Source organism: Vanellus vanellus (genome assembly GCF_965231255.1).
Source record: "Vanellus vanellus genome assembly, chromosome: 1".
NCBI lineage: Eukaryota > Metazoa > Chordata > Aves > Charadriiformes > Charadriidae > Vanellus > Vanellus vanellus.
The window spans coordinates 6,892,651-6,920,364 of NC_138905.1; the positions used below are offsets into that span (position 1 = coordinate 6,892,651).

The following is a 27,714-nucleotide window of genomic DNA, read 5'->3' on the forward strand; positions in this document are numbered from 1 at the left end:
CCTGGATTCACAAAGATATGCCCAATGAATAAGCCCTTGTTTCCTAAAACACCGTCTGTTGGATAGATAGTTTGGGGGGAAACTTATGGAACTTAAGACTAGAAGACTACTAAATTACGCAGCTGATAGGTTTATCTGCCATACCTGTAGTGCCTTTGTATGCTTTGTTTTCTCCTCCTTCTTTGGACTGCTGTGGAAGGTCCTCTGTAATTTGGAGACAATCAGAAATGTCAAGTTAGACTTTATTATAAATGACATAAGTGATTAAGATAAGTGACCCTGCTTTTCACTTGTCCCAAGCTCACAGAGCTTCCTTAGCTCTCAAATACCCATGCACTACGGAAGAGTATGGATTTATGAGTCTAAAGTGAGTCTCCAGATCTTGAAGACCTTGGCTGCTTCTGAATTTGCAAAGAATTTGAATGAATTAGTTCACCTCTCTATGTTTTCTTTTTTTTTTTTTTTTTCCTTGTATAAATGAATGTACTCAAAGGACTCTGTAAAACAGAAAGCTGTTTTCAGAAAGCCAGCTTCAGCCGAAAGGGTCGCCGTGGGGAAAGGCTCTCCTCCTCTCCCTCTCTGTCTTGCTTAGTCTCATTTGCACGTGCATGCACGCAGACACGCAGACCCGACCAGATGTTGAGTGGACACTGCTCTCCCTTCCTTCTTTCCTCACTGGTGCTTCTCTTTTCCTGTACCCTGAGAAGGTACAGACAATCTTTCACAGGAATTGTTCACCTGTGAGCGATGAAGAAGTAGAGGGACGCTGACTTATTTGAGAAAGGCTGTGATATTAGTATATGTCTTTCTATATTGTCATTCTTGTTTCGCCCTGACTCTTTCTTGCTCTCTTGCTTTTCTGGTGCTCTTTCCCTGGAGTGTGTCTGTCACTGTTATTTTATTCTATCCAAGCACAGGCAGAGCACTTAAACTTACTAGAATCTTCCTTTTGACATGTCAGATAGCACTTCCCAGATACCAGAAAATGAGCAAGTTTTTGCTTCTCTCTGTCCCCAAATGGTAATGTGTTTGTCAGAGTACCTTATGGAGAATTAACCTCCCCAGGCTAGGAAAATCCACCTTTCCTTTGCCAGAAATTGCCCCGAGAAACAGAACTGGCACATGCTGGTGCTATGGTAGCGACTGGGAGACCACCGGTTCGTGCAAGGGTGAATACTCGGATTGGCTGGAGATCACCGTAAAGGGCAGACAATTTAATGCCAATCACACGTGCTAGTTAGATTAGAATACTGATGAGCCCTTTTGAAAGGCCAACCCGCATCTTCTTTCAGCAAAAATATTAAAATGCCCCCCTTTCGCCCACCTCCCCCCCCCCCAGATTCTCCACACGAATAAATTAAAACTTGGAGGTGTGGTTATTATCACAGAATAATTAGACCCCATGGGATTAGAGACACTCAACGTTTGTTAATGCCCCTGGGTTGTGATTATCTAATAATGATGATGCCTCTGTCATCGCTTAATTATTCTTCCCCTTTAAAATGTTCCTTATGCAGTCAGAGCCCGTAGAGTGTTCTCATTGCAGACCGAAACGCAACTGCAAATTCCTGAGAGCAATGTCACGTGGGCGGTGTGATTGACTTACACACTTCTCCCCCACGCCCATGTTTATAATCCTCATTTCATAAGCTCCATCATTACTATACTTGAATCGCACCTCTTTTTCATAGGAGACATTTAATTTGCATGTGTAGAGAAAGGGTTTCGGCCTCCACCTCTTTAAAACAAGCGGTTGTCGTTCGTGCCCCATAAAGAGAACAGAATACACCGTGATCAATTGACCTTAAACACGTAAGATCGGATCTGGGCAGAATCCCACATAACACCAGATTGGGGTTCCAGATTCTCCGCCACATAAGAACCTCCTACCGTTGGGCGCCTTTCTTCTCTGTTTAAGAGTATCACAACCAAGGTAAGATGTTGTAAATCAGACTGAAGTTGGAAGCTTTGCACAGACTTTGTCCAACACAACTAAACTTTGTCGATATCTCAAGTCTTTCACTCAAGCCAGCAGGTGTTCGCCTTGTTTAGATACAGTTTGCAAGACATTGTTCCAAACATCATTGTTTTCTGCAACTAAAAATTAGAAAGAAAACAGAGAACACAGACTTAATCTGATTATCTTTAAATCCAATATTGTCTCTTAGCTTTATTATCCCTCTTGTACTAACAAAGGGACAAAGGAATATTCTGTTTACACAAGAGATTTTGCGTAGTAAACAAAGGTTTTAAATTCAACTTCCTAAAATTAGAGATTTCTACTTTGGGTTTAATATTTCTTTTTCTTTTGTTTTCTTTTTTTTTTTTTCCTACATCACTGACTGGGGAGATGTAAGAAGTATTAAAATAATTCTGATTTTCTTTTCTCACTGCATTTACTCTCTTTGCACAATTTCTTTATATCCTTTCTTTTCATTCTTCTACTACAATTTTATTTTCTGTTGCACGTTGCTAAATGCAAAGGAAACTAAGAGGAATCTAAAATCTCAGGGATTCATCCAAGGTCGGGACCTCCTTTTGTTAGATGTAGATCTAGCCCTGGAAATTTTACACACAAAGTAGTCGTGGCAGACAAGAATCAGAAGCACAGCCAAGAGTTAAGTGACATATTTTGTGTCAACCTCTATTCCTGTAAACAGACCCAAGAACAGAAGCCAGATCTCCTGTTCAGTTTTCTGCCAACACATCTTCATTCTTCAGCTTTCTTTCAGTCTGCCTCAGTGTTACCTGACTTTTTCTACTTTGCCGCTACACTGTTCTACTTCTCATAGGTTCATAGAATAATCAAGGTTGGACAGTCACTCAGGAGGTCTGTAGTCCAACCCCCTGCTCAAAGCAGGGTCAGGTGCGAGGTGAGATCAGGTTGCTCAGGGCTTGATCCATTCAAGTCCTGAAAATCTCCAAGGACACAGACTGGGCAATCTGGGTAATCTGTTCCAGAGCTTGATAATCCTCACAGTACAAATGTTTTTATATCCTGACCGAACCTCTCTTGTTTCAATTTACCTCTCACCCACCCACCATGCACTTCTGCTCTGTCTAGCTGATGACCTCCTCATAAGTACTGGGAGGCTGCTTTATGTCCGCCTGAAGCTATACCTTCTCCAGCCTGAACAAGCCCAGCTTGTTACAGCATGAGTGCTCCAGCCCCTGACCATCTCGCTGGCCTTCCACTCAACTCCCTCCAGCTGATCAGTATTTTCCTTACCCCGAATCTGGATGCAGTATTTAGATGTGATCTAACAAGTGCTGAATAAAGAGGAAAAATCACCAGGGTCTCCTGGCTCTTCTCCTGTTCCAACAGCCCAGGATGCTGTTGGCTTTCTTTGCTGCCAGGGCATGCTGCTGGCTCATGCTCACCTCCCACCAGGACCCCCCCAGGTCCTTTTCAGCAGAGCTCTTCCCCAGCCCATCCATCCCCAGCCTGTGTTACGGAAAGGGATTATTCCTTCCCAGGTGCAGGACTTTGCATCTGTCCTTCTTAAATTTCATAAGGTTCCTGTTGGCCAACTCTGACCGTCTGCATCCCTCTGAATGGCAGCCATTTAGTCAGGAGCAGATTAAGTCAGATCTATTTTATCTAGTCCTTGGAGTCAGTGAGCTCGGGAAGGCAGCAGAAAGTCAGAAATACACCCGGATTCAGTATAAGAAAGAGGATTCTGGACTCAGACAACCACCAATACAGATTTGACAGGAGTCTCTCCCAAAAGAGAACGTGTTTTCTCTGCAACTACTCATGCTTAAAGTCATAGAGATACTGAACCTTGCATTTGTGGGTAATATTGATCCCTGGTGCACTACTGTATCGTCTTAACCGGAGCAAAAGAAGTACTTTGAACACTGAGTTATTTAAACTCCCCATTAAGTAAAGCAACAAGAACTAAGTTGTGGTTCACAGCCGAGCGGTGTGGTTTGCTTTTTAACATACACACGTCCTCTACGACTGACTAAGCAGGATGTGACCAGAACACAGATAAGCGGGTACCCGATACCAAAGTAAACGTTTTGCTTCCTGCGCTGGGTAGTGACAGGCAATTGTGGAGTGTAACCGAGAGCTGCCTAAAGGAAAGCTGTCAGCAGGGCTGACGCCGTTACCGTCGTGAAAACTGATTCTGCTCCACAAACATTAGCTGCTCTCTTCACAGGGATGGAGTGGGTGAAGGTCTACAGCAATCCTCCACGCAGGCAAAGAGCTAAAGCCGCCCTTGTTTTCTTTGCCCGTTCTCTCCTTTAGTCCTGCCCTAAAACAAACAAAAAAAATGTTTCCGAAAAGAAACTTCACTTAAGATCTTTGAAATGCCTCTTTGATATTCTTAATGCCTTAGTCCCAGGGCTGCGGTGTGAGAGTGTACCATCTCCAGGCAGTATGCCAGCGTTGGAAGGGGAGGAAGGGAACAGGACAAGGCGAAGAGGAGCATAGAGAGTGCACAGCCTTTGTACCACCACCCATAAAATAGTCCCAAGTTAGCATATATGGTATGGAATTTCCAAGAGACTCGTTTTTTTCTGTGGTGTATGACTCTGCTGAGAAATCATTGGAGTTCGTTATTACTTAGACTTTTACCAAAAAAATTAAGGAAAGAATGGGGTCAGCTACACACTGCAGACCGTCTCTCTGCTAAATCATAGCAGTACATGTGTGATTTGAATAGGTCATTTTATTCAGAGCAACAGTGAGAGGGAGTTTTTAGCTAGTACTTTGTTTCCCCGCCAAGCACTCCGGCAGCCTCCCTGGACCCTCCAGTTGACCTCCGCTGTTGGGGAAGTGGATACATTTCATAAATTGGCCCTGAGACAGGAGAGGGGTGGGATTTGCCCAAGGCTGTACTACAGACAAACACAGGTCTATGGATTCCTTACTCTGGTACACCTGGAAGCCCTATCAAGGGCACTCCTCGGTTTTAGGTGTAGGAAGTAAATAGGCATGACAATGATGTGTCTGTGCCTGCAAGACAGAGACAAGCCAGCAGCTGGGAAGAAGAAGAAGAATTAGCCTGTCTTGCAGCAAAAAACATAACGAGTGCTTTATCCAGGGCAGCACAAGAAGTTTGAGGCAGAACTGGGAAAGGCTTCGATAAGATCTAGTAGCTTAGCTCATCCCACATGCTTTGGTGAAGGCCATCCTACTTTGTGTGACCCGTATTGCAGCGCTGCGTAAGTCCTGCTGCCTAGCTCCTTTCCCTGACACGGTGCGCTTTGCAGAATAGTGCACGTACTCTGCAGATCATCTCGTCTACTTTGAGTTCACCATCCCAACTCGTGGAAATAGGGGCACTTCCAGAGGACAATTCGGCCCATCCTGAGACAGGGATCTAAAGGTAGGCTGTTTGAGTTGGAGGTCTCTTAACCTCAGAGTCAGTCCAAAAGAATGGTTTTGACCAGACTGGCTTAAACTAACAATGAGACTGCCAAAAGTGGGGAAATTAATCCCCTCCACAGTGTGCACAGCAAAGCCAAAGAAATATTTACACATCATTGCCGTTCCTAGATGCTGTTACTCTGAATCTAGTTTTCCAGCTGATGAAATCCAGATGTTAATCATCATGACTCTACGGACATAAGCTAGGCAAAAGAATGGCCAAAAGTTTCTGTGCTAGTACCGGTTGTTCTTCTAGGTCGGCATAGCTTTTAGGAATTGTGTTGAAACGTTATTTAAATTAAAAGGGAAATGGCTTATTGCTAGTTTAGATTTCTATTAAAAAATCTCTGACCTAAAAGGTGCTATAACCTTTTACAGGCAGAAATAAATGTGTTGAGGAGAATAGTTGAAAATGCCAGCTCCTTCCAGCCCTAAAAATCTCTATGAATGCAACATTACTAGTTAAACACAAATATCTGTACTGTGTAGAACAACTCCAAATGAAAACGTGTTCTGTGTATCAAAGAGAACTCTGTTAAAGAATATATTAGCCAAAGGCCAAATCTCTTTATTCATAATGAAGCCAATAGCAAAAATTTCACCAATTAAATGGAGGAAGCACGAGATCAAATGGCTGGGGAGTGATTTGGGGGCGTGTTGGGGGAAGGCTGCACCCATGCGCTTCTCCATTTCACAGCTTCTTAATAATATTATTTGTATTATTTGAAGTTTTCTGGATGTTTACTAAAGTGGAGTTGAGTTCGGAAGAAAAGGGGAAGGTTGTGAGACTGACAGAAACGTGGGAATAGAGGGGTTAGTGAAGAACAAACAGTAAGGTCTCTAATAGGAAAATAAACATTTTTAACCTTCTCACCTCTCATAGTTGGAGATGCTAAAGTGTTCTGTAAAGTGTGTCTGTATGTGGCCTGGCTGGAGAAGGCAACGGGTGACCAGCATGCAGTGTACCCGCAGGAACCAGAGCAGATTGTTCTACAGGTTACAGGACAACTCTACTCTTACAAGTCCAAACTGACCTCTCTATCCAATGCTGTGATGTTATTTTCACGTATTAATAGATTTTTAAGGTCAGTGGAGAATATGGTGAACATCTTGGCTGAACTCTTGCAACAACAGCCAAAGGATTCAACCCCGTAACTCCTGCACATAGTCTCTAGTTGAGCAACAGCCTCTTTGAGAAAGGTGTCAGCTTATTCCAATGACTGATGTTAGAGAGGAAAAAGTTCCTTTGAGTAGACAAAATCGTATCTATCATGTTCTGATGTTTATCCAGAGCTTAACATTGTGAGGGAACGATCGGTGCAGCTGGTAAAAAGCAGCTCTCTTCTTCACCAACTATTGTACGTTCAGCCAGTATTCATCGGGCGGGAGCTCCAGCCTGCTGAATGTCTCCCCCTCGCTTCAGCGTTAGCTAACTCACTTCATGCTGCCCCGGAAACGTATCGAGTCCCTGACATATATAGGTTTTAAGGAGGCAAGGATAAAATTCCCGATATAAAGAAAAAAAATAATACACCAAATGTTATGAATACAGGGTGTGCCATACACAGTGACACCAGGAACCCACATCGTATGCGCTTTTGTGTGTGTTTTGATTTTCCTCACTGTTGCACCAAATGCTGGTGCACCGGTAGCACAAGGGGGGCAATTCGTCGTGGCACTGCAGCTCCGTACATCAGGCTGTCTCAGTACCTGGCGACAGGTGCCCACTGTTTATTAAGCAGCATGATGAAGTGGTTCAATTCGGAGCAGCAACGTTCTGGTGTGGAGGATGGAGGGACTTGTGAAATGTTTTCTTTTAATTTATTTGGTGGCAGGTGAACCTGGTAAAAACCAATTTATAAATTCTGCAGGTATACAATCTATTTTTGTCATCTGGACAACTCAAAGGCATAAATATAGAATAACTCTATTCCGACAGTGAATTATACTTCCTTTGCCATTACTCTGAGCAGTTGTGGAGCCCAAGAGCTTTGCTGACACGACAGAGTTATACGGGTTCCCCCAAAGTGGTGCAATCATCTACCATTACCACAAAGTACGTGATTTTCTTTTTTCCCTTTGGTTCAGTATATGTCACAATGTTTTAGTTGAAAGAAACTAGAAAAGGACGAAGGACAGGAGGAGTATAGTCCTTGTTAGATGGATTTAAGCATATTCTGGGAGCACACGAGGTAAAAACTTTCAGCTGGCCTAAGCCTCCACACGTGTCTTTAGGACCTTCTAACTTTTGTTTGCACTCCCTTTAAATTTTTGGGGACAAGGAATACCATTGCTTCATCTGTTGGTTTTATCCAGCATTTTGTGAGAATTTTTCAACTCTCTCGGTATGTTGGACCTTCTATGGCCCCTTTATGATAGTATTTTAGCTCACCACTGTCTTCATCTTCGTTTCACATGTGCAGGTCTCGGTCAAAGAGACGGAGGTAACTAGTGTGGAGTCTCTCAGGAAACTTCACCCAGCAAGGTGCTGGATCTGTCCTTTACAAGTGCCCTAACAAAAGGAGCTCCCTTATTTCTGTTCACCCCGTGTTCAGTAAGATAATGGAAACCACACAATTTGTTCCGTTTCTTTCTCCTCAAAGAAATAATAAGCCAAAGAGGGAAAAGCATTGTCCCAGTGGTTCTGTGAGGCAGATCACTGCTAAGCAGAAGAAATAGCCGCAACAACAAAACGCTGATTTCTGAGGTGCTTCAGTGTTCCAACTAGTATTTTACACTGATTATACGCCAAGTCATTATTTAGGCAAACTAGATAATCTGCATTGCAACTTCGAATGGGAGAACCGCTGAGGCACCTGCTCTGTGCTTGTCTGATGGAATAGAGAAACTTGATATGAATAAAAGAAGAAAAGAGATGTTGGCCTCAGATACTGGCCATCCCTGGAGCCTGTGTTTGAGCAGTGAGACTATGACAAGAGCCACCACAACACACTCTGTGGGCTGCGCAAGAGGGAAGGATTTAATCAGGTTTTTCTGCCTTCTCCAACAGATGTGTTGACAATCCATAAGCGTATGGCTCTCATTCGCAGGAGTTATTTGCCCCCACGAGCTTTAATGTAATTTTCAGGCAGCTTCCTAGCCCCCATTTCTCTCATTTCTTAAATATATGTGTTTCCTCAAGAGAAAAGGGTAATAATCCTCTGAAACAGAGATGGATGGAATTCAGCCCAGTCAAAACCAATCAGATTCTTCAGATCTGAGGTTTATATACTTCATTTAAATGATCTGCTAATGAACATGAGCAGAAACACGGAGCAGTGTTGGTCACAGGGAATTCACTGACATTCATTCACTTTGATTTTTTTTCTCTCTTCTCTGTTGGTGCCCACATTATCGGACAAAAGTGGTTTTTTACTTGAGTTTTTTTATTACTTTTTTTTTTAATCAAAGACATTATTGGCTTCTTATTGCTTTGTGGAGAGAGATTGAATAATCAAAGCTGCGTCTATCTGCAACATATAAAATTATTCAAGTTAACATTGCAGATGCTAGGGAAGCCGGGACAAGGAATGCATCACAGAGTCTGGAAATCTCTCCTCGCCCACACCAGGAGAGTCTTTTGTACTTTGAGGCCTCATGAGCGCGAAGACCTGTGTTTGGTGGGTCTTAAGGTTGTAAAGGTGGGTTATTTGTAGCTTAGAGCTTTGAGGTTTACCCACAGAGTGAAAAAGTTGCCTCCTACTTTCTTTACTGGATCCTGCCAACTGTAGGGACTTCATTTTCTTGAGGGTTCACTGAGTAATCTGATGCGTTTGACAGCTCAAAAGAGCAGCAAGATAAAAAGTGATCTTAACCATTTCACAGCTAGGTAATGAATAGGAGCAAAAAAGCGTGGTATAGGCACGATGTGCCTCTGGTAAATTATCAACAAAACTCTGACTTTAAATGCTCGCTTTTCAGAAGATAATGCAACTTTTTAAAGGAAAAGAAAGAAAGTCTTTATGATTGATGCACTAAAGTAGGGCTCAGGAGACAAGCTAAAAACCTAATTGCTTCCGCGACATTTATGAGTGTGATTCATCTGATAAAACTTTACCTGCCTGTAAGTTAAGTGTTTAATCTACACTGGTTATTCAAGACCCTTCTATGACAGAGATAGGTATTTCTAGTTCATCCAGCCTGTCCTAAATGATAGCTCTTCCTAAGGTGCTTTATCACATTCCTATGACAAGAGAGTGAGTCTCTTTCTCTTCCTAAGCAGGTAGTTTAGATGGATTCATCTCATCCACCTTCCTCGTTCCCTTGGCATTGTGACAGCAAGGACCTTTTCTCTACCTGAGCTTCAGCTTCCCCTCTGGCAGAACTTTTGGGGATGCATATAGTATCATTTACGGGTGCGCATACATGACTGGTTATGTACGAAGGCCAGGCTAAAAGCCTGCAATGAAATGGGTGGTAATTACATTTTGTATTTGGCTGGTCATTCTTCTTTTTGTAAACTTCAAGGCTTTAAATGATATTCATGCCGTGTCCTAGAGCAGATCCATAATGGCATAGTGTCTCACTTAGAATAATTAAAATTTCTCACAGAAACCTTGGGGCCCAGAACAGAAAGCTGTTGAATGACAAAAATGCAATGAGTAATTCTATTTTTTTTCAATGATCGAGTTTAAAATGTGGCAAAATTTCAATAGCCTGGTTAGTTGATCAGCCTGGGATGCTAGGTTGACTGACAAACTTCGAGAAAGTGACTGATCCCACACTTACTGTTTCTGTATTATGTTTGCAAATAATAGCACACTGCTGAATTTTGGGGTCCGCTTTTTGCAGTTCAAGGCCTATCAACACTGTCCATGAACAATCATACTATTAATATCTTGAACAAGGTTGGTCTATTGGTCTCATTTTCTTTTTTCTTTTTCTTGCAAGTAGCCCTGCTGTTGTGCTCAGCATTATTGTAAGCTGTTTTGTGATCAAAGTAAAGCAAAATATGGCCTTAATTTTACCTTGCCTTTTTTTTGTCTTTCAGTGGCTGCATCAACTGCTAATTCCACAGCTGGTGCGGCCATGAATTCTTTGACTTCTCTGGGTACTCTCCAAGGATTGGCTGGAGCCACTGTTGGACTGAATAATATTAATGCACTAGCAGGTACCGTAAACAGTGAGTATTTATTGCTGTGGTGGACAGCCTTCCCCAATAATCATGCCACAAAAGCTATCAATTGTAAAGCAATGATATGATTATTTTTAATCTATATAAAATAAGAGGGTCAAGTTGATGTAGTTCCATTCATGGTACATATGCAGTTCTGGAGCCTTTTAGTTTGACACGGTTTGCTCTGCAAAGTGAAGTCCCTTGGGTCCCTGCACAAAGACTCCTTTTCTTGCAGGGCATACGGAAGGTAAAAGAAATGTCACCAGGGATTTGGGTTATCTAGGTTACAGGAGAGGCTCCTTTTTCATTTAGGGAGTCTGACAACAGGTACATCACCCCAGTGTGCAAAACCTCACTTAGAAATGTAGTGATAAGATGTTTGCCACGGAGGCAGTCCTTTTAAAATGTCTGTAGGAATTATCAAATTGACTTGAGAACAACACACTTTAAAAATGGAGGCAAGTCTTTGGCTTTTAATTGGCAAGCATAAGAGAATGATTCAGCAGCCACCCATAATAACAGAGCATGCACATCTACCCTATGACATCTTAAACAACCCCTGGCATCTCCAGCTAAGTAGATGCCGGTAGCGTTAGAATATTCTTCCTTGTTCTTAGCCTTGGTCAAGATTTTCCTGAATAAGAAGGATTACTTTTTTATTGTTTCTGCTATGATGACTTCACCTTTGCCTGCAATGGAAGAGATTTGTCCAGCTGCATTTTCCCCCTCCCTTTTTTTTTTAGCTGCTGTTGCTCCTTGCATTTCCTTTTGCAATGCAAGGAATCTATTTGCCAGTCCATGACCCATCATAACGTACCCCCAGGAATGGATGTCCTCCTCAGTATCTCTTGCTCACTCTGGTGCTCTGCATGATGTCCTTTTTGTCACTGTCACTTGGCTGCTCACTCAATCTTTTTGTTCTGTGGTCTCTGGTTGTCATTGTTGGGAGTTGGGAAGGAAGGGGGCTAGTGGATGTCCATGTAGCAATGTTGAGTGGTTGCATGGGGTCTTGTGTAAAAACAGGTCTTGCTTCTGGCAAGGACATGCATATTTCACACAAACAACCTTGTAGAAAATGTGACTCGAGAACAGCTTAAGAAAAGTAAGTATTAGGTCCCAAAATGGCAGATGGTATTTTCCTTTCTTATTATTACATTAGTATTAAAGCAAGCCTCTGAAAATGGCATGCGTGAAAAGCTAACATCTCCTCTCGTGAGCTCTCATAGTAAGAGAGTGAGTGTCGTAAGTGAGAAATCATTAAATGTCCTTTCCTGATAAACAGCCATTGTGCTTTACTTGGTTTATAAGAAGTCACAATATCAAGAGCAGAGTATGGCATCCCACTCCTTCCCTCCCACAAGTACTAAGAACCCAGGCACAATGGAGCACTCCAAGATAATGTCCCCTTCACCAAGACCAAGGAAGAATGAATCACCTTGCTCTTGACTTTGTGTGGGAACCCTTCTGTTGCACTCCTTTTAACACTTCTTGCTAGGCTACAAGCAAAGAGTTTACGTTTTCTCAGCAAGTATTTTGAGGTAATGTATGTGCAAACTTATCTGCATGTGTCTTTTGGAGGATTAATGATGTATTCACAACCTAGTAACGAATTTTAACTTGTTTTAAGCCACCATTACTTCTGTGGTCTTGTGCCAAGAGTGGCTTCAGTCCCAAATCTTCTTCATGGATGTTTTTATGGACACAGAGTGTACGTGCCTAGAGTATCTGTATGTGTATACCACTTACAAAATGTATGTGGATCTGTCTGTCTGTGTATATACATATATGAGAGAGATCTAAAGAGGGGAAACTGCTTCCCCAACACAACAGTGTTGTGGCACTGTTTCTGTCAAACGGGTGACACTGATTACCAGTTTCAGGTACTTGTGATGCTAACGGTAGCAAAGCATTGTTCCAAGTTACAGCCTCCCCTGTCTATTGTAATGACGAGGCAGTGCTTTTCCTAGTGACCATATCTGATCCAGTTGTTCACGCTCAAACCCGCCTAGCAGTTTGCCTTCGGGAAACGTCACGCTCGATGACTCTGACATTTCACATTATGCCATGGTCATAAGCACTCCAGTAAAAACATTCTAACGTCATTTGGTCATGGAGGTTCCTGAAGTAATCGTGCAGAGAAGTCGGAATTGAGTGACGTGCTTCTAACTGGGAAATTAACAAGAGCGATCCGAAGCACAAGTCAAGTAGAACTTAACCCAAAAATGAATTGGAAGGTGGCACTGGGCTTGGGCATTGATTTACACAGAGGTGTTGGAAGAGGTACTCTTCTGTTGAAGCCACGTCCTGCTCTGTATGTGAGAATTACAAGGAGAATGTCTTCCAGGCTGAGCTCACTAGGAGACTTTTTTCTGTTTTTCTGACTGGGTCCATGAAAAAGAAGCTGGGCTGTGGAGACTGATAGTGCTCTCATTGTAGAGAGAAGCATTGCAGAAAGATGTCTAGAGGCCTTAAAAATTAAAGTAAGTTGAGTATAGTAAGTTTAACTGTCTCCAAGGGTTTGGCAACCATTGTACGTGCATTTGGGGATTCACCCAGTCTTCCCTCAGTTGTGCTTCAAGCATCTAAAACCTTAAATGACAAAACATTAGACTGTCTCCTTTGGGCATGTAAATTTAAATAATGTAACTAGCAGAAAGAATTATGAATAATGAGGAAAAATGAATAAAGAGAGAGGAAGAGATTCTTTGCCATTAAGAACACCATGGATTCAGGACGCTGGGCAGCTGTGACACAGTGTTTGTGGGTGAACCCAGGGCAATCACTTAGCCTTTCTGCCCCCGTATTTACGTCTGTAAAATGGAGATAAAACTATTCATGACGGATTTGAAGGTACTTGGAAAACACTTTAAGAGACCTTTGTACTCGCCAAGCATTGTCACTTCTGTGTTATGTAGAGTAACTCAAAAAAGTAGAAGGCCATAGATGAGAGGCTCCAAAGGGTTATTTCACAGAAGTGAGGAAGGGACCAGAGTTCAATATCAGACTGAGGTGCATTGGTAGAGATAATAAAGAGATGGCAGAGATGTGTAATTGCAGCTGTACCTTGTAGATTTCATAAAAACGTGAAAAGGGAGAACAGAAAAAAACGTTGAGAGCTTTCTGCAGCTCTGTTTTGCTCAGGAGAGAAGCGTAGTTAGACACGTGCGCTGCGGTAGCGGTAGCAGTGCCCTCCCCAGAAGCAGCGGGGTGAGCTGGGGCGGGCTGGCTGCTTGCTGATCTGAAATCATTTGGTGGGAAGGGGCTATTGATTCTAGGTGAAAGAAGGGGGAGGATGGTGCCCACTGCAACACAAAGCGTGTTTATCTAATAGGCTGATGACTCACGAAAGATAACATGTTATCCTAATGCTTCCTCTATTATCAAGTTATTTCAACACTATAATAAAAGGAGCGATACAAGCTGCTTTATCAGGAACCTTTGCCTGAACCAGCGCTGTGTGTACACCCATGGAAGCAATGACACAAACCTGTGTAGAAAAACATCAGAGCAGGTTAAGGCCAGGCTCAGGATCAGATGATGATGATGATGATGGAGAATCATCATCTTCGCTTTCCAAATGTCCTGCCTTTTAGATGTAAGATGCTTCACAAGCTATCCTGGTTTGCAAGGTCTTGTTTTATAACTGGAACCATTATACAACAACTACGTGGCGCTCTTGCGCTCTGGCAGAGGTTTTTGTTCAAAGCAGTGGCAGCCAGTCCCTCCTACCAGGATAGAGTGATGCTCTGAAGTGGGGTGGAGGGGAAAGAAATCTTCAAAGTGCGAGACATTTTATTAAGGAAAGGCTAAGAATATCACATCTCTGTCAAGTGTTTAGTCACACAAATTATAGTAATATCAAAAGGTATAATTTATGCAGCACAATTCTCTTAATTGGCACAGACTCTGGTGAAGCCAGAAAGGTGCCACTTGAGCAATTGTCCTGATTATCAGAGACTCATAGGAATACACTTTTTGAATCTACATAAGAGATGGAATAAAACTAGTAGGTCAGCATCTTTATCCTCCTCTGTCAATGCAGGATAATTCCCTGCAGTATTCTTTCTGTCTCTAAATTACTCATGTGATAAGGTTTATGCCACTTTCCTTGAAGATTGTTTCCCAGTCTAATAGATTTCATTGTTAATTCACTATAAAGTGTCCTCTGCTTAATTTCCTCACTTTTCTCCAATTTGCATATAACCCCTTATTATTGCTCTGAAATGAAGCCCTCTCTTTTCAATGTTCTTAGCTTTTTGGGTCTTAATGTGGCTCCACCCATCACCTCTTCACCCATCATTTTACCGACCGAAACACTACACAGTCAATGTCTGAGAAATGGTCGCTGGTGGTTCTGGGTGCCCCGTTTTTCTGGTGACTGAACTACTGTACCTCAAGGGGCCTGATTAAGCCCCTTTTAAGATGTTTGTGAGCCGTTCACCTAGAAACCGGGGCGCAGTGGATAGCTAGTTGTGCAGAAAACATGGCCTGGCTCCCAGTCCTGGTGAGCACATACTGCTCTGGTTGACACAAGTCGGAGGTGTGGGCGACGAAGAGGGCTCTGAACTCTGCCACCTCTTCGGCCGCCCAAGAGACTGTAGTTCTAACAGAAAATGCACTTTTTCTGGAATTTCTGAAAAAAATAAGTGTGAACACTGTTAACTCCAACCTGGCTCATTTAGGAGCTGTGATGAGGACGAGAAGCAATGGAGAAACGCTGTAGCCCAGAGGTTTGTCCACCGTCGAGTCAGAGAAGGAAAACTTCTTTTGCAGACCGCACTGTTTGCAGGGATGAGGGATGCTATTTTCCGCACAGCTAGCAATCCAGTCTGAAATTTCCTCTTTGGCAGTCATCCCAGTTAAACTGATCTGTTATTTAACAGGATGTAGAATTGCTTTAAAGGGGGAAAAAAAAAAAAAAAGCGACTCTGATTCCAGTGAGAAGACAGACATCGCTAGAACCAAGTGCTTTTGTTTCTTCATGAAATATGCCTGGTCTGGATGAAGCATTTTTAGTCGCTCCAGATGTGCTGCGGTTCATCCCTTCTGGAGCAGCTGGAGCAACCGGAGGAGGAGGGTGGACGCGCAGAGCGTCGCAGTCCATCTTCCTACCACAAACCGAAGGGGCGAAGCCCATCGTTTTACAGAGGGTTGTTTCAACATGCTGTTGATGAGGGTTCTCTGCTGACTCTGTAGAAGCAAAACACTTCTGATATGGTGTGGTCATTGCCTGTTGCTAAAGGCCCTGGTCAGGAGGAGTGGGTTTCCTCGCAGACTGCTTTTTCCCAGTGGCCAGCTTGCAAGGGTGCGGGTCAAATAGGTCCCACCCTCCCAGCTTCAGATACCCCCGGCAGACGCGTGGGTGTCGGGGAGGGTGGGCAGAGAGGCTTTCAGGAGCACCGAGCCGCAGTACTTGCCAGTAGCAGGCTGCATGCGAGTCCGTTTGACTGTGCAACCCTTGTGCTGAAGTCATCCTGACGCCAAAGTCGTGTTTCTTTGTTTTCAGTCCCATTTGGTGAAGTGCCGAGCTGCATGCACTGCCGTCGTTGTCAGTGTCATATAATACCAACGACTTTCGGAAAGCACTAATGAACAAGTGCAATTTCTTTTCTCTATTGTTGGGTTTTTTGTAAAGTTGCTCAAATGCTCTCAGGTATGGCGGCCCTGAACGGAGGACTCGGCGCAACAGGCTTGACGAACGGTACGGCCGGCACCATGGACGCGCTCACCCAGGCCTACTCAGGAATCCAGCAGTACGCTGCCGCCGCGCTGCCCACGTTGTACAGTCAGAGCTTGTTGCAGCAGCAGAGCGCTGCGGGCAGCCAGAAGGAAGGTAAGCCCCCCGCTGCCGGCGGAGACAGCCCCGCGCCGAGCAAACCACCTACGCTACCAAGCGAAAGCCGTGCCCTGCCTTCATTTCTTCACAGAGGCTTAACAAAGGACGTCGAGTAGACTAATCTTTGATTTATTGGTTTTTTTTTCCAGTTTTATCCTGTTTAGTGTTGTTATTGTCTTTAACCTCTAATGGCCAGGTGCCCACCAAAGCCGCTCTGTCACTGCCCTCCTCGGCTGGACAGGGGAGAGGAAATAGAACAAAAGGTTCCTGGGTGGAGAGAAGGACAGGGAGAGATCACTCACTAATTACCGTCATGGGCAAAACAGACTCAACTCGGGGAAAATTAATTTCTTACCAATCAAATCAGTGTAGGATAATGAGAAATAAAACCAAATCTTAAAAGCACCTTCCCCACACCCCTCCCATCTTCCTGGGCTCAACTCCACTCCCAATTTCTCTATGTCCTCCCCCAGCGGCACAGGGGGACGGGGAATGGGGGTTCTGGGCAGTTCATCACACGTTGTCTCTGCCGCTCCTTCCTCCTCAGGGGGAGGACTCCTCACATTCTTCCCCTGCTCCAGCGTGGGGTCCCTCCTTTGGGAGACAGTCCTCCATGAACTTCTCCAACGTGAGTCCTACCCACGGGCTGTAGTTCTTCACGAACTGCTCCAGCGTGAGTCCTTTCCATGGGATGTAGTCCTTCAGGAACAGACTGTTCCAGCATGGGTCCCCCACGGGGTCACAAGTCCTGCCAGCAAACCTGCTCCAGCGTGGGCTCCTCTCTCCATGGGGCCACAGGTCCTGCCAAGGAGCCTGCTCCAACGCAGGCTCTCCACGGGGTCACAGCCTCCTTTGGGCATCCACCTGCTCCAGTGCGGGGTCCTCCACGAGCTGCAGTTAGATATCTGCTCTACCGTGGACCTCCACGGGCTGCAGGTGGATATCTGCTCCACCATGGACCTCCACAGGCTGCAGGGGGACAGCCTGCCTCACCATGGTCTGTCTTCACCATGGACTGCAGGGGAATCTCTGCTCTGGCCCCTGGAGCACCTCCTCCCCTCCTTCTTCACTGACCTTGGTGTCTGCAGAGTTGTTTCTCTCTCCTGCTTGCTGTCGCGCAGGATTTTTTCCCTCTTCTTAGCTACGTTATCCCAGAGGCACTACCACCGTCACTGATGGGCTCAGCCTTGGCCAGTGGTGGGTCCATCTTGGAGGCGGCTGGTGATGGCTCTGTCGGACATGGGGGAAGCTTCTAGCAGCTTCTCACAGAAGCCACCCCTGTAGCCCCCCCGCTACCGAAACCTTGCCACGCAAATCCAATACATTCATTTTTTAACCATCTGTCCTTCAAGTTATAGTTTAGCATCCTTTCTTACAGAAAAGTATTTGCCAGGTACCGCCTAAAAAGGCACTGGTAACAAAAATCATCCCTTCATGGGTGCCATTCTCTCTTCTGGTTTCCATTTTCTGTGATAATGGAGTTAATCTGATTAGGTTTAAGGTTTTGAGTTAATGACAAGATCCGTTTTCACTTTGAGTGGTTCTTTGCTTAATTGTGGGTCTTGCGGGGAAGCGACTAAGTGAATGATTGCCCCCCTCTCCCCGCGCCAACAGCAAATAAACCTCAGGAAGTTACTGCTAAGAATAAATGAATACTAATTACAAGATGTTTAGGAAAATGAGGTTACCCTTTTCCCCTCTTCCGTTCCCCTGCACACTTCCCAGGCATTTGGGGGGTTTGCTTCTGTTTTCATTGCTTTCTCTCATCCTAATTTCCAGCTAATTCTAGAAGGACGGGAAAATATTGCATGCTCTCTAAGATTGTATCTATGTTGTCACTCCTGTTCTTGCCAGGGCTGAGCTTTGGAAATAAACCTAGTATAATATCCTCAAGAGAATTTTTTTTTTATCCTCTTTTAAAATGTCTTGTACTGTTATGGGAAGTGTTTCCTAGGAAGACAAATTTGGCATTCCTCCAGCTAGCTATTGTATAGGAACACTTAGGAACACTGAAGTTAAAATGTGTATTTTCTCTGAATGCTTTTCTTCATTTACTGCTAACAGCTTGAATTATTTGAAATGAAAGGATTTTATTTTTTTTAATTAACCTTTTTCCCCTCATTTTTTTGTCCCCCTTGCATTTATCTTTCATCTCATTCGTTTTGGTCAGTAACAACAGACTATTTGACACCAGAAATAAATTGTTTATCTGGTGTCATTGTAAGATACATAGTGGAGAACAGGTTGATTTTTTTCTATTTTAATTTTTTTGTGTTTATGAATGTTCATATCAAGTGTAGGCTTACTATTTATTATTATGAATTGGCAATGTCCCTTTTAAAATACCGTCTTTTTTGTTATATGTCTTGTTTCTGTTAGTAAGGGGTTAAGTTAAAGTGAGTAAATTCCATCATTGAATACTGACAACTATGTTTTGTCTCTTAACATGATTTCTGATGGAATGGTGAAGAGTCTGGAGTGGTTGAGGATAGACAAGTACCAGAGAAAAATGCTATATAAATATTAAATGCTGGAGCACAGTGAACTGTCTCATGCATATGCTCTAAACTATTGTTTAATACATTGTTTCATACTATTTTAAAAATATTATTTTCTGGATAGGATCATTTATTTGCAGTAAGAAGAAGTTGCAGGTGGCCGATTTTTTTCCTTTTTTTTTTTTGACCCCCAAAAATGTTTTTCTTTTTAAAAACTTTTTTTTTTCCCTAATCCCTTTATCCCCTCCTTTTGGGCAAACATTATAACCTTTTCCTTCAGACTGAGAGAGAGCAGCCAACCTGGTTCTTCTCTATGGGAGAGGTGAGGCTTTGTCACTCTCTTGCAGAAGGTACTCCATGAATCTGATGTGCGCTTTCCTCTTCCTCTCCAGCAAACCAAGAACATCACATCTGAGGCACCCTTAGGTTCCATTAAGCAAAGGAATACTTAAACAGGTTACTCCAGATGTGTTTTTACCAGAAATGTCTGTTCCCTTTATGTACCACTTATGTTCCTGGTGTCGGCATGGGAAGGGCACGTGTCTGTCTCCGTCATACATTATGTTCTTCCAGGCATCCGTTGCTCATTTCCAGTATGTTATGGTAAAGGGGAAATTGAGCAAGGGAAATAAATAACCCATTAGTACTTGGATGAGTGTTTAAACCAACGGCACTAATAATGTATCTCAAATTTTGGCTGTAAGAAAGATAGTCAAAGCACCTTTGAGTTTGCACTTTTCTTTGCAAACTCAACTTTGTCTAAAGCCACTTTCACTTCAACCCAACTACTTTACTTTGAACTTTTTTAAAAGACTTTCTTTACAAGGTTTCTTCCAGGAGACAGAGATTTCAATGGGGAATTTCTATTTGAAAAAAAAAAAAAAAAAAAAAAAAGGCTGTCATTTTGAAATGACTCAGTACAAATTTAATTCTGAGTATCTTTCTCTCTTTGACTTCCCTGATTTCCAAGTCACAAGGTTTGCTTTGTCTTATCCTTTTTATTCCCATCTCCACCAGTTTCCTGCCCTGTGACACTCAAATCTCAGCTCAGGTCATTGCATTTCCGTAAGTTCCCACAACTCGAATTAATCCGACAAACCCATGCAGGTGTTTGAGGCAGCAGAAGACTCCCTGTGCAGTTCTTGGGGTATTGTGAGAGCGCGAATACATTGTGTACCTGTTTTCCTAACCATAATTATACTGAAAGACACTTGTATAAATTGAAGAGGCTGCAGTTTAACTTCTTCTGTAGAACAGTTATCAAGTAAACAGTTTTCAAGATAGGATGCTCTAAAGAGCTGCATTTCAGCTCTGTTCCTTTGATGATCCACTTGCGTTTGTTCCTTCAAAGTTGGAAAGTGAAATGCTTTCTGACCATCACCTTCAGTAAGTATTATGGAAAAATAGATTAAATAGAGCACTTGTAATAGCTGTTCTCATACTTCTGCTTTGTTTTGTTTTCCTAAAGGTCCAGAAGGGGCAAACCTCTTTATTTACCACCTCCCCCAGGAATTTGGAGACCAGGACATTCTGCAGATGTTCATGCCTTTTGGAAATGTTATCTCTGCTAAAGTCTTCATTGACAAACAGACCAATCTGAGCAAGTGCTTTGGTATGTCAAATTTAATAAATCGAATAGTAAAACCCACATGCATTGTACTGAAAAGGGGCCAGGAAAGAAAATTAACAGCAGTGTGAGAAATGTCATACTGGAATCTCATTCCAAAAATAATGGACTGTTAATCCTCAAATGAGCGGGAAGATGCACAGACAAACTAGTCCTAACTAAAAATTGGATATGAAAAAACAATAATAATCTTCCAGTCTGACATCTCGCATGAATGTGTCAAGTACATGAAACTAATTACACCCTATGTGGGGGAATGTCATTTAGTATACTATTAAACTGCCTTATTATGGATACCTAATTATTCTCTATTGTATAGCCGAGCCACTTAAAAACGCTCTGTGTTTAACCCATTACTTCTACATTACAGGAATTTCTTTCTTCTGAATTAAGTACAAGAGTTTGCAATTAGTGATTGAATGGTGTGTACATGTAGTTCAGAATGCTTCACAGACAGTTGATGTCTAGATGTACAGCTCCAGCTGTTGCAGGAGGGCTCCAGTGTATTATGGAAGGTAGCATCTCCCCTTACCTTAGGGCAGGGATGAAGGGAGCCTCACAAGATCAGTGTCAACTTTCCCAGAGAGAACACTTTGAGCTGCCAGAAAATTAGATCACAACAGAGGAGAAGATGATGTGTTGGTATAAAACAAGTTCTGGGGTTGATTAAATGGGCTGATGTCTTTTGAATAGCGTAGGTGCACCAGATCAGTGCGTTGATGGAGTACAGAATGTCAGAGAAGGGCAATCTGTTAGAGCATTGGTCTAATAACTGTGGTCTTATGCAAGACACGAGGAGGGTCTAGGAGGAGGAAGGAATCTCTTAAAGATAAGTTTTATAAGGTTTGACCTAAAATATCGAAGCTTCCATAAAAGTGACAATTCTTTCCTGGAGTAAAGGAGCGCAACTGCATGTATGACAAAAGAGTAACCAGTCCAGACAACCCCTAGTTTACCCAAAACCCTTTTGTACTGACACTGTTGCTCTTTGCCCAGCACCATCCCTTAATTCTGAAGTGTCCCCATTTAAAGTGTCCCCGTTAACCATAATACATGTTTCTTAGCTTGCGTATCATTACTTTTTTTTTAAAATCTGGGTTTTGTTAAAATGTGTCTGCCTAAGGATTTGTCTCCACCAGGGCCTTTCAGGGGCCCCACCGCTATTGGGCTTTAACCCATCTTGAAAGGGTTTGCATTTACCTAAACTGACAGTGCCCAAACACGGAGAGAATTCATCAAGTTATCCAGAAATACCTGCTGCACTGGAATTCAAGCCTTGTCACAGCCTGAGTGTTTTTCACCTGAAGATGAGCCCGTAGTACACCTGGAAAGTTAATTCTATTCAGAGAAAGGGTACATTTTTCCATAGTCTTTCAGTTCGTTTTTGAAGCATTCACCTCTTTAAGCTTTACAAAAAATTGTTCATAACTAGACTAATATAGTCCATCATGTTTCTGCAGTGGGTTAAAACAACCCTGAGGTTGTTTTATGCAGGTTTATGAGGTTGTTTTAAGTCCCTGAGGCTGTAGCAAATTTGAAAAGCGGAATTGAAATGGACTCCCTGTTGATCTGGGTCCACTTCAGTTGGTATGTTGGGGAGACGAAATCGTTGTTGAGGTCTCCCGGAATCTTGATGAAATGTCAAATCAGCCTACGTTAATCGAAATGCAGCAATTCTGGTGACTGCTGAAAGAATGTAGCTTAGTTTGGGCAGGAGGCTCAATTCATCAGCTCGCTTCCCAGACTTGCTTTTTGTGGGTTTCCTTTAACTCAGCTTACTTTTAGCTACTTACGCGTTTGTCTGGATTTATGGGACACAATTACCTAACGTAAAGTGATGCACTGAAGTTAATCTTATTTGAGGCAAAATGGAGAGGTCAATACCCAATGGATAGAGAAGTCCTCTGTCTTTTTGGCATTAGTCAGCTTTCACCAACATTTCAATTTCTGATTCTCCTCCTCAGGTATTCTGCCACCAGTGAGAGAGTTCTGCTTTAAAAACAAAAAGTACTGCAGTGGTAGAGGAAGTTGAGATTTTCTGATTCAGTAGGTGACTACTTGGTAACACTGCTAATCACAAGCAAAGCCAGAATTAATCCTGCTAGTTTAACATACTAGCACAGTCTATATGTACCTCCTCAAGTTTTATTAGCAAGAATCATCTATTTGTTGGTTTGGTCCCATATTTGTGTTTTTAAAAGTTTTATTTTTTCTCTGTCCTCCCAACCAAAAACTAGGGCAATAGTGCATCTGAAGAACCCATTTCTCTTCCATATTGTTAATGGTCATTGCTCTTGGTACAGTTTGGGTTCAGGTTTTTTGTTTGGTTGGTCTTTTTTTCCATAATAATAATAATAATAATAATAATGGTAAGGATGTTTTGCACATGCTTGGTGCTTTCTACTGCGGAGTTTCTAATCTTCTGCCCAAAGGAGGAGGAGGTCAAATTACAGACGAGAACACCAAAAAGGTGAAAAGGTTGTCCAAGGCTGTCCACTGGCAGAACTGGGAAAGGAAGGTGTGTTCTGAGGGAGTCGCAGGGTAGTGATGCAGTGAAGAACTTTATTATAACACTGCTTCTCAAAATGAAAAATTACTTTTCTTGGCAGAAAATGGAGTATTTGCTTTCTTGCCCACCTGAAAAGATTACATGGTGATGAGGATGACAGGACAGTCTGTTTACACCTGGAAGAGCACTTCAATGAGTTCTCATGAGCTCTAGTTGATTCAGCAGATGAAGGGTTTCACTCTTCAAGCTTATCTCTCGCCTTTCATACACCTTAGAATAACAGAAATGAGAGATGTAAAAGTAAGGCAGGGGAGGGGGGACGCAATGACATCAGTGCGTAAATGTGGTCTGCCTCATTGCAAAATTGCTACTCGAATGATTAAAAATATTTATCCTGATTATAGACATACCTAGAGATCTAAAACAAAAATCAGAATCATCATGACAGGGTCTTTCAAAATTGATAAGAAACATCATCCCAACCTCATGTAACCTGCAGTTTAAAATTCAGACCAGATAAATGATGAATGGGTGCAATCAGAAAAAGATAAATAAAGGGAGAGAACGCCAGATTCCTCTGTAAGCCTTATAAATGAAGGTTCTTGATAAGGGAGAAGGTGAAAGTGTAACAGGTTAATGTAGATAAAGCATTCTGTGTAAAGAGACGAATTGTGAATCAGCATAACAACTGACTGATAAAGGCTGATGCCAGGGATGCAGCACAGAGGTGGTATGTCTGAGTTTGTGGCTGAGTCAAGGAAGCTAATCAAGAGACATAGAATGAGGTGACGTGTCTCACCCCCCTGGAAGGTAAGCGTAGCCTGAGCTAATTGTTCTTCTGTCATCAGTGGAGGTGTCTGAATCGGTGACATGAATGGTGGGTGGAAAAGCCACCTCTGGGTGTGCTTGCTTCTCTTCATTCGCCGTTCATAGATGCCATCAAAGTGATTGGTTTAGATCAGTTGCTTAAATTTCAGGTGGCTAAAACTAGCTAAGGAAAAAAGGAACCAAGGCGATGAGAAGTTCATAGCAAAAGCCTGTTCTGAATGCACTTAAGAGAACAAAGCGAAGGTCGGGAAAGCTGTAGAGGAAAATGCTGAACTGTCAAGGTAGGTAAGAGTAGCTACACCTCAGCTGTGGAACACCTGCCTGGAAGATGCTACAGCTGCCTTCCAACTCATGGTAGATCTCTTTTCCTTCCCTGAGGCAATCCTAGAGATCAAGGGTGAGATCTGTGAGCTGATGGCATTAGACACAGGAGTGCAGTGCTAAGACAGTGGTTGGAGTCATGTGAACAGATAAGGTCTCCTAGAAGAAAACAGGGGAAAGGAAGAAAGGAAGAGAGTGATGGAGCTGCCCAGGATATGGCAGTAATATTAAGAGGAAATGATCCAGTGAAAAAAGTGAGGGAGTGACAAGAGTTACTAAACCCAAGGAAGGTATGGAGGAACGCTTATTATCCCTTGAGGAGGTAACAGATAATCAACCCCAGAACAACATGAATAGAGCACATTGGCTTTGGCCAGGAGAAGGTCTGCAGAGAATTAAGGGAGAGGTGGTTTTGAGTGGAAGGAACAGAAGTTAGCCTGAATTGTCAGAGAAGAGTCTTAAGTTAAAGAGTTCGGTGAAGTTGATTTAAGGTGAAACCGTGGGGATGGTCTACGAAGGAGAGCAGCTGGACGAGGAGCAGATGATTGATAAGAGGGTTTTTTTCTTTACAATGGGGAAAGTGTGTTATTGTGACACTGAAGATGGAAGAGGGCAGCAGTGCAAGGTAAACAAGAGCCGTAAAAGAACAGGTTAAAATGATGGTATAAAGAGGTTACGAATCAGAAAAGTACACAGGCACTAAGCACAAATGAAGAAAGCTGGTAGGAGACACCGAGAAGCCTGTGAGTTAGGGCTGAAAACAAAGTGTGTGGGATCCGTGCTTTAACGGAGTGAAGGGATATGTGTTAAGGCAAATTCAAGTGGAAAGAAGAGGGAGCATTTCAAAGCAGATGCATAATAGCGGGCTGAGTACGGTGGTAATTAGCCAGAGCTGCGGCAGAGCAGCAGTTAGGCGAGTTTTGCAATTACAAGTGGGAGGCCCAGATATGAAAATGAATTTTGAGCTTCCAGAATCGGGGAGATTTGAGTCCATTATGAACAGAGCATTTTTAGTCTCCTGGGGAAAAGAAAGCTGAGCCGGGCCAGCCATTCCGAATTACCCGAGCAAGCATTATCCCCCTAGTTAGTGCTCGCAGCCGAGGAGCAGAAGATCTGGAGTTCTCGTCAAGCCCTGCCGTTGTCTTTACGATGCTGCTTAATTTTGAAGCTTGCATACCCCTTTGGGGACCAAGAGGCTGAATTAATTAACATTTAATGTACCTTGAGATCTTGAACTGGAAGGAGCTGTGAAAATACAAAATATTAATGTGTTGCAACTGTCCTAGGCTCAGCCCAAGGAGATGTTCCGTAGCGCACAGTGCACGTGAGCTCACATTCAGGCGTGCAAATGCGGGCAGGCGTCGAAGTTTTGGGGGGTTGTTTCTGCAACCAGGCTCTCTGTTTCAGCTTCCCATCTGCGGACTGGCCCAATAGTTCTTCCCAATAGACTGGGAAGTATGTAGATATTACGTGAAAAGTGTCACAGTGATAAAAATCTTCAGTCTCCAAGGCAGGTAGATAAATAACAGATTGGAAACTGCATTGCACCAACGCTGGCCAACCGCATCCCAGCTAGAAAAGAAAGATTGCGAAGGTAAAGGGGGAGGCAAAGGAAACGGGAGAGGAAATGGGATACGAAGTGTGATCAAAGAATTCTCTGAAAGTGAGGTAAATGTGTCAAATAAATAGTGATAATAAAATCCTAACAAAAAGCCTTCTGACGTTTGTTCTAACCTACAGTTCGCTTTCTCTCCCGCCTCCGTTCTGTGTCTCGTAGGTTTTGTTAGCTATGACAATCCAGTCTCTGCACAAGCTGCTATCCAGGCTATGAACGGCTTTCAGATTGGCATGAAACGCTTGAAGGTTCAGCTGAAACGCTCCAAAAATGACAGCAAACCTTACTGATCTTAACCCCAGATGCTTACTGCTCTTATTTTAGCTTTCTTAGGGTAAGTCCCATGAGCAAACCTGTCCTCTGCAGGGGGGTTAAGAAAGAACATAGAGCCAACCTTCACCAAGAGACAGTTATTTTTACAGTTACCACTTCCATTTCCCCACTTGTCCTTATTACACTTGGCTCCCATTTCCTCGCCAAGTAATTACCGAGTTGTGTTACTGTATTTTGTTTTGCAGCATAATTTATCTCCTTTTTAAAACAAAAATAAACGTCTTGAAATTCAAAGCAACACACACACACACACACACACACACACACAAAAATGTGCAATTTAACTCTGTGAACCCTGGTGCCATTAGCACACAATAAAAGTTGTTTTCTACGGATGGATCGTATTTTACCAGGGTGGCACCAGCAGTTTATAGGTTAAACAAAATGGCCTCCCGCCAGTTGAAGCACTTATTTTGCAACAAAAATTGAAACAAGTCTTTCCACTACATCAACTTGTTTTTTTGAGAAGATTCGATTATTTTTTTTTTCCGTTCGAATCAGCGTATTGTTATATATTAGTCTGATTTTACACTGGTCGTCTTTATATTTCACTTTTTTTTTTAAGTTCTTGGGTTTTTTTTGGAAAGGATTAATGTAAAAAAGATTTAGAGATCTGTTTCTAAAGCTACAGGGTTTAAAATAAAAAAAAATAAAATAAAATGAGTGACAATACTTGATGTTTCTTGAGAGATAAATTTAATAATAATAAAAAAGAAAGCCACAGGCCTGTAAATTTTATTTGTAAAAAGCATTTCTATTTTTATACAAAATTTTTACTGCCTCAGAAATAATGGAAGTTATTTATTGCCTATTGTTAACTTATTGGATACCTAAAGAGCAGCTCTCTATGCTAGCTAGATCCTTTGAAGTAGTCTCTAGAGTAATTGTGCCAGGAATGGGCGCTTTTTCACTGTTGAACCCTACACCCTTTACAGTTCATGCTTTTATCCTCTTGTTTGTATTTGTCTGGTTATTTTGTTCGTAGTTTCCATTATCTAGTTTAAAGTTCAGTTGTCTGACCCCCTTTTCCCCCCTCCCCGTACCTTTCTGTTACATTTGTAGAAACTGGTTCTTTCCTCTCTTTTCTCCCCAAAGAGGAATCCATTCTCTCTGACTCCTTTCAGATGGATTCTTTTGGGGTTCCATTGTGCTCTTGTTGACGAGTATTGTAAGTTAATGCAAATTATGTGAACGGCTCATAGACTCTACTGATAAAAGATTTGCATTAGTTTTCTCCTGCACCCATGAAAGTGATTTTGTTTGTGCTGCATAGATTCTGTGTAACTTTTTTTCCTCTTCCTTGTTTTTTCCCTAGACATCTCCATGCCCGTTAGCCCATCGTTTGCCTAGCATGTCCCTGTGGCGTCTCAAAAAAAAAAAAGTTTCATCGTCCCGTCATTGTTTCTGATGTCTTTCTGACCTCACATCATATTTGGTTCTCCTACTGACCTTTGATCTAGTTTGACCTTTGAAATTTGCATGTGACCTCATCTAGCTATGAATTCTGGGAAGTCAATGTGAAAAAACATTGCTGCATTCATGCAAGACTGAAATTTATTATTAGATAAATTAATGATAGGATTTAAAAACAACCTGTGGCAAAATGTTTTTGTTTTTTTTCTTTCCTTTTTTTGGTTTTCTTTTTTCCTTT

At 42.6% G+C, this 27,714-nt stretch overlaps 1 protein-coding gene across 1 annotated transcript in view; it reads left to right on the top strand.

Annotated features, from left to right (window-relative positions):
- Positions 1-27,404, top strand: part of CELF2 (CUGBP Elav-like family member 2) — a 246,642-nt gene extending 219,238 nt beyond the window's left edge. The window contains exons 10-14 of the mRNA XM_082481858.1: positions 10,371-10,490; positions 16,150-16,329; positions 20,299-20,442; positions 25,893-26,064; positions 27,379-27,404. Coding sequence (XP_082337984.1) covers positions 10,371-10,490; positions 16,150-16,329; positions 20,299-20,442; positions 25,893-26,020 — 572 coding nt within the window. The 3' untranslated portion in view covers positions 26,021-26,064; positions 27,379-27,404. The remainder of the gene's footprint in view (positions 1-10,370; positions 10,491-16,149; positions 16,330-20,298; positions 20,443-25,892; positions 26,065-27,378) is intronic.
- The last annotated feature ends 310 nt before the right edge of the window (positions 27,405-27,714 follow it).